This window comes from Conger conger, chromosome 19 (genome assembly GCF_963514075.1).
Source record: "Conger conger chromosome 19, fConCon1.1, whole genome shotgun sequence".
Lineage (NCBI taxonomy): Eukaryota > Metazoa > Chordata > Actinopteri > Anguilliformes > Congridae > Conger > Conger conger.
The window spans coordinates 8163328-8170827 of record NC_083778.1 but is presented as its reverse complement, the minus strand read 5'-3'; the positions used below and the strand labels follow the sequence as shown (position 1 = coordinate 8170827).

The window sequence follows — 7500 nt, the reverse complement described above, 5'->3', positions numbered from 1 at the left end:
GGCTTTTCAGTACTGTCAGTCAAACGGGTTAAAAGTAGTTAAACAGTGCTTGTTCAACTGGACGGAACATCCGATGAAAATGGTACAAAAAGAACCACAACAATATATTCCTATTTTTTTCATATTTAAAATTCAGCATTTCTGAGTTTTTCTCCCAAAAAGCAAGTCAAGGGGTGCACGAAAGCAGCGTTGTCATTGAGTTTTCACTGTTAAATAGTTTCTGACATTGAGATGTTGCAGCGTATTGGTCGAGAAGACGGGAACAGCTGTCCGCCTGAGCAAATGCTTATAGCGCCATCTGCTGGATGAAAGCAGCTTTATTTTCACATTGAAAAACATGCTGAAATATTAATATCTAAATGACAAATGAAATGCGTCAGGCGAATTGTTTTTGAGGGAAGAAATGAACACTTGGAAATAACCATAAGTCAAAGGTTGATTAAATACTGACCAGTGTTGGGTACTCTCTATGAAATAACCATGTTGTTCTCTGTCATAGTCACTTATTCAAAGCCGCTTTGGCTACGTCTCGTCTTCCGTGAAAAGCCTCCATCGAAAAAACTGTTCAAGACAGAGAAATGAGCTCTAATCTAAACCCGTTGAGATCTTCACAGACAACAAATCCATGAACTGTTGACCATACCGGCTTGCCAAAGTGTGGCTCCAATAGTCTGTGTGCTGGTGGAGGTACTTTGACATTTAAACAGAAGAAGCCATTCAGACACGGGGAGTCCGCTTTAGATTGTCTTTATTCTTAAAGTGAGCCAGCCTTTACGACAGAGCCGTTCTTCAGTTTTATCAACATTTGGGCATTCTGCCGCTCACAGGACATGCTGGTTGCCGTTACTTGCTGTGCTGGGCTGATCCTGCTCGCTACAAAAAGCTTTCGGTGAATTTGGCTTGCTTGCTCCCTAAATAGATAGGTACTCGTGTAACGTTAAGTCATAGTCAGTCATTGAAACACAGATGCAGATGAGGTAACTAACTTTTATTTAGCATGATAGTTTTCATCAGTTTTCATCTGAGCTAGCATGTTCAGTGCAAGTAAGATTGTGTGTGGCTAGCTCGAGTGGAAAAGTGTTCAAAATATTTATCACCTTTGTGTTAAGCTCTTATTGGTTATAGTTTTTATTGGTTCTAAGGTGACAGGAAGTAAAGGTTTTGGACAAGTTAGTGAATATCCAGTAGGTCTGGAGACTGGATGCGGCCTATTCAAGCATCTTCAACAGTGATGTCACTGCGTTCTGATAGGACGCAACATTGGTCCAAAAAGGTCAGTCAGATGTGAGGATCGCAGTCATTGGCTCAGAGCAGCAGGGACGCCAGCCATTGGATGACGGCTCCCCCTGACAGCAAGGCTCCGCCCCCCGGGTGGAAGCAGTGCTCCAGGTCATGCAGGTTCTGCAGGCTGGGCTCCAAGCGGACCTGGGGGAACCAGCAGAACCACAGCAGGGTTACTCCAGGGGTCAGCAGAACACTAACCAACCCACTGCAGGACTGTTGATGTTTTGTTCTGTGTGGAGAGAGGCAGGGCAGTACACAGAGTGTTTCAGGGCTATTCTGTGTGGAGAGAGGCAGGGCAGTACAGAGAGTGTTTCAGGGCTATTCTCTGTAGAGAGGGTCAGGGCAGTACAGGGAGTGTTTCAGGGCTGTTCTCTGTAGAGAGGGGCAGGGCAGTACAGAGAGTGTTTCCGGGCTGTTCTGTGAGCTCTCTCCCTACCTCAGAGGTGGCTGCCGCGGCCCTGTCCATCTGCAGCAGGGACCTGATGTGAGCACAGCACTGCCTGATCCTGTCCTGAAACATGAAACACACACACACGCACATCAATACACACTCACACACACACACACACACACACACACACACACACACACACACACAGCACAATCACACACACACACACACACACACACACACAGCACAATCACACACACACACACACACAGCAGAATCTCACACACACACACATACACACACACACACACACACAGCACAATCACACACACACACACACACACTGCACAATCACACACACATACACACACAGCACAATCACACACACACACACACACACACACATACACACACAGCACAATCACACACACACACACACACACAGCACAATCACACACACACACATACACACACATACACACAATGCCCTGTTGTACCCCAAAGCGGCGTGGGGTGCATGTGAGAGGCAGTAACCTGTAAGAGGGGGCGGAGGGGCGGCTCCTTTTCTGGGGTTTTGGAGCGCTTTCTGGAGGAGCTGGGAGGGGTGGAGACGCTGGCCTCCGCACACAGAGAGCCCAGGTCAGCCTGCACTGTTCTCAGCCTGAGAGAGGGAGGGGGAGGGGGAGAGGGAGGGAGGGAGGGAGGGAGGGAGAGAGAGAGAGAGAGAGAGAGAGAGAGAGAGAGAGAGAGAGAGAGAGAGAGAGAGAGAGAGAGAGAGAGAGAGAGAGAGAGAGAGAGAGAGAGAGAGAGAGAGAGAGAGAGAGAGAGAGAGAGAGAGAGAGAGAGACCAAGTTCAGCCTGAGAGAGGAGACCGAACACATTCAGAGTGTGTGAAACAGCATCTCCGTCTGTGACAGAACACAGTGCAGAGGGTGTGTGTCTCAGTGCAGAGGGTGTGTGGACGGGGTCACCTCTCCAGGGAGAGCTGCCGTTTCCCGCAGCGCAGCTGGGACAGGCCCACAGGGGTGGGCTTCAGCACGGAGAGGGGCGCCTGGTTAAAGGCGAACATCAGCACAGCCTGAAAGAGAGGGGGCACTCTTCACATCCCTCTGAAATAATATCAGAAAAGGCATACAGCGTGACGTCGCCCTCCGTCATATTTCCTGTTAGCCAATTGGGCAGTTTTTCACCTTGGTCCTGCTCTGTCATTATTACCTCTGCTCACACAATGAGAAGAGAACTGACCAACATACTTTAATGTCATTTTTGGGTGAACTGCCCCCTTTAAATGGGTCCTGTTTAGAGGGACAGAATGGAAGCAGCAGTATTCTGGAGGGTACAGGTCACGGGGGGTGTAGGGTACAGGGTACAGGGGACAGGTGGTACAGGGTACAGGGGACAGGGGGGACAGGGTACAGGTCACGGGGGGGGGGGGGTACAGGGTACAGGGTGGACAGGGTTCAGGTCACGGGGGGTGTAGGGTACAGGGTACAGGGGACAGGTGGTACAGGATACAGGGTACAGGGGGGACAGGGTACAGGTCACGGGGGGTGTAGGGTACAGGATACAGGGTACAGGTGGTACAGGATACAGGGTACAGGGGGGACAGGGTACAGGTCACGGGGGGTGTAGGGTACAGGATACAGGGTACAGGTGGTACAGGATACAGGGTACAGGGGGGACAGGGTACAGGTCACGGGGGGTGTAGGGTACAGGATACAGGGTACAGGGGGTACAGGGTACAGGTCATGGGGGTGTAGGGTACAGGGTACAGGTCACGGGGGGTGTAGGGTACAGGGTACAGGGGGGACAGGGTACAGGTCACGGGGGGTGTAGGGTACAGGGGGATAGAGGGCTCAAGGGTACCGTGTCCTGGTTCTCCTGAGACGGGTCCAGAGCGGGCCGGTACCACTGCAGGCACAGCTGCTGCTGGTCAGCACAGGCCCACGGGACGTTCTCCTCACTCACTGTGGTCTGGACACAGACAGCACAGTTTAGACTGACAGCACAGACTCTCAGCACAGCTCAGACTCACACTGCGCCGTCTGTAAGTTCACAGACCAGCCCTCAACACCGGAAACGACAAGCTTTTCACAAGCTTTTTCCAACTTGAATGCCAAAACAAATGGCGGGGGGGGGGGTGGAAAAAGCCTGAGAAACACTGCCAAATAATGGATTAAATATATAATGCCGTGTAAAAATGTTGTGGCAGTACGTTTTGTGATTGTGGCAGCAGTTGAAATGGAGTCTCTCTCCGTTCTACTTTGAGTGTCCTGTTTAAAGAACTGCAGCTTCAACTCCTTGCTGCTATGGAAACAGAGCCACACCTCTATGGAACCAGGCCAGTTAACCATGGAAACCAGAACTTCACTAATTAGCTCAGAATCACCACAGAATAGTGCAATTCACCACTCAGTTGCTGCCACAAACCAGTTTGCACAAAGCATAAAATAACTACTTAAGTTACTTCAGTTAAGCTGCAAACCGAACATCACTTTGTCCACTGAGAAAAGAAACATAGTCCACAATTCTGATCAAATTAAGTTATATTGTATCATGTATTAAGAGTGCATGATATTCACTCAAAAATTGTTACCCTAACGTGTCATTTATTTTAGCAGTCAGGCTTCCTGTTCTTGTGAGCTCATTTTTCACACTGGGTGTCCCACGCTTTGACCAGGGTGGCCAATGAAATGTGGGTTTTCCAAAATAAACAATAAAATAAAAAATTTCATTTGAGGCCTGGGCAAATGTAAAATCCAACCAAGTGGCTTTATGAAACAGGGTTAAAAGCAGCTATGGTGTTGGTGCTGACCTGTGTGTTGGGTGAGGAGGAGGTATTGGTACTGACCTGTGTGTTGGGGTGAGGAGGAGGTGTTGGTACTGACCTGTGTGTTGGGGTGAGGAGAGGGGGTGTTGGTACTGACCTGTGTGTTGGGGTGAGGAGAGGGGGTGTTGGTACTGACCTGTGTGTTTGGGTGAGGAGGGGGTATTGGTACTGACCTGTGTGTTGGGGTGGGGGGTGTTGGTACTGACCTGTGTGTTGGGGTGAGGAGAGGGGGTGTTGGTACTGACCTGTGTGTTTGGGTGAGGAGGGGGTGTTGGTACTGACCTGTGTGTTGGGGTGGGGGGTGTTGGTACTGACCTGTGTGTTGGGGTAAGGAGAGGGGGCGTTGGTACTGACCTGTGTGTTGGGGTGGGGGGTGTTGGTACTGACCTGTGTGCCAGGCGGCTGCAGCAGGGCAGTGGGGATTTTGGGGGGACAGCAGCGCCCCCTGTAGGAGGGCAGCAGAGAGCTGAACAGCGTGTGAAGCTCTGCCAGTCTGAGACCAAGAGTGTTCCCCATGGCCACAGAGCACAGGCCCTCCACAGCGTCTGCCACTGAAACACACACCGTATATATACTGTACTGTACAGCACACATATACACACTAACACACCGTATATACTGTACTGTACACATATACACACTAACACACCGTATATACTGTACTGTACAGTACACATATACACACTAACAAACACCGTATATACTGTACTGTACAGCACACATATACACACTAACACACCGTATATACTGTACTGTACAGCACACATATACACACTAACACACACCGTATATACTGTACTGTACAGCACACATATACACACTAACACACCGTATATACTGTACTGTACAGCACACATATACACACTAACAAACACCGTATATACTGTACTGTACAGCACACATATACACACTAACAAACACCGTATATACTGTACTGTACAGCACACATATACACACTAACACACACCGTATATACTGTACTGTACAGCACACATATACACACTAACACACACCGTATATACTATACTGTGCAGCACACATATACACACTAACACACCGTATATACTGTACTGTGCAGCACACATATACACACTAACACACACCGTATATACTGTACTGTACAGCACACATATACACACTAACACACACCGTATATACTGTACTGTGCAGTACACATATACACACTAACACACACCGTATATACTGTACTGTACAGCACCCATATACACACTAACACACATTGGCACCGTAACATGGGCTGTTTCTGAAACTATAGATTTAGTATACTACTCGTACTGCATTTGAAAAAGAGAAGTATGCTAGTACGCGGACACAGCCATAGACACTGGAACAGTAACTCTCAGTCATACACGCACACACACACACACACTCACTCTGACACTGTATATACAGTATATCACGCACATTCTCACACACATATGGCCGTACCTGGCTGAGTAGCAATGCGGTGCAGGTTGAGGATGTGTCCGTGGTAACGGGTCAGCTGACCCCAGGTGATTTGGGAGCTCTCTGGGCCTGCCGTCTCCGGCAGTGGGGAGGAGCTAGAGAGATGTCTCACTGACTCCACCCCCCCTGCATATTAAAACACCTCATCAGCATAGACACACCCCCTGCACGACTACAAACTCAAACACATCTGCACTGTAACACCAGGGCAGTGCTGAGTCATGAGCACCGTAGCATACAAAGCAGCCGGAGCCTTCAGACTCCGAAGTGTCTGGTTAGTTTGCAGGCTAGCCGAGTCACAGTAACCGACGGTAGCGCTGTGGACAGAGTCACCCGGCCCTGGTCGAGAGAGTGCCCAGCGGTCTGTAGAACAGCGCCACCTGGTGGCCTGGAGTCAGTCCCACACAAGAGGGTGTGGGAGACATTGTGTCGTGGTGTCGTAGTGTTGGTATGTGTGCGACAGGGCGTTACCATGGGAGGCGAGCAGGTCCCCGCTGGTGAGGCTGGGCAGGCAGCGCAGGTCTGGGGGGCGTAGGGGGTCTCCGCCAGGGGCACCGCAGAGACTTGAGCGCTGAGAGAGCACCACGCTCACCTACAACACAACAACATGAGCCCCACTCACCTACAGCACAACAACATGAGCCCCACTCACCTACAGCACCACAACATGAGCCCCACTCACCTACAGCACAACAACAACATGAGCCCCACTACACCCAGTGTGTGTAGATGTATGTGTGTGTGTGTGTGTGTAAATGTATGTACAGAGTGTGTGTGTGTGTGTGTGTGTGTGTAGATGTATGTACAGTGTGTGTGTGTGTGTGTGTGTGTGTAGATGTATGTACAGAGTGTGTGTGTTTTGATGTATGTACAGTGTGTGTGTGTGTGTGTAAATGTATGTAGAGTGTGTGTGTGTGTGTGTGTGTAAATGTATGTACAGAGTGTGTGTGTGTGTTGATGTATGGAGAGAGTGTGTGTGTAGATGTATGTACAGAGTGTGTGTGTGTGTGTTGATGTATGGAGAGTGTGTGAGTGTGTGTGTGTGTGTGTAGATGTATGTACAGAGTGTGTGTGTGTGTTGATGTATATACAGAGTGTGTGTGTGTTGATGTATGGAGTGTGTGTGTGTGTGTGTTGATGTATGGAGTGTGTGAGCGTGTGTGTGTGTGTGTGTGTGTGTGTGTACATTACCTGGTGAGCAGCTCTCACACAGACCCAGCAGTGCAGCAGCTGCAGGTCTCTCTCTGTGGGAGCTCTGTCCTGCGTCACCCGCCCCCTCTGCCCGACTGCAGACTGGGAGAGACTCCTATTACTGCATCCTCCTAAGTAGGTACTTTATAGCATTCTTCTGAGTATTTACTTTATGGTATCCTCCTGATTATGTACTTCATGGCATTCTCCTGAGTATGTACTTTACGGTATCCTCCTAAGTATGTACTTTTTGGCATTTTCCTGAATTTGTAAATTCTGGCATTCTCCTGAGTGTGTACTTTAAGGCATTCTCCTGAGTATGTACTTTATAGCATCC

General features: G+C 49.3%; 1 protein-coding gene across 1 annotated transcript in view; it reads right to left on the bottom strand.

Annotated features, from left to right (window-relative positions):
• Positions 1-973: 973 nt before the first annotated feature.
• Positions 974-7500, bottom strand: part of cfap54 (cilia and flagella associated protein 54) — a 46027-nt gene continuing 39500 nt past the window's right edge. Inside the window, exons 60-68 of the mRNA XM_061229849.1 lie at positions 7164-7265; positions 6444-6564; positions 5955-6098; positions 4893-5056; positions 3542-3649; positions 2647-2753; positions 2210-2336; positions 1721-1795; positions 974-1425 (exon numbers count right to left, since the gene is read on the bottom strand). Of these exons, the coding sequence (XP_061085833.1) occupies positions 1306-1425; positions 1721-1795; positions 2210-2336; positions 2647-2753; positions 3542-3649; positions 4893-5056; positions 5955-6098; positions 6444-6564; positions 7164-7265 (1068 nt within the window). The 3' untranslated portion in view covers positions 974-1305. The remainder of the gene's footprint in view (positions 1426-1720; positions 1796-2209; positions 2337-2646; positions 2754-3541; positions 3650-4892; positions 5057-5954; positions 6099-6443; positions 6565-7163; positions 7266-7500) is intronic.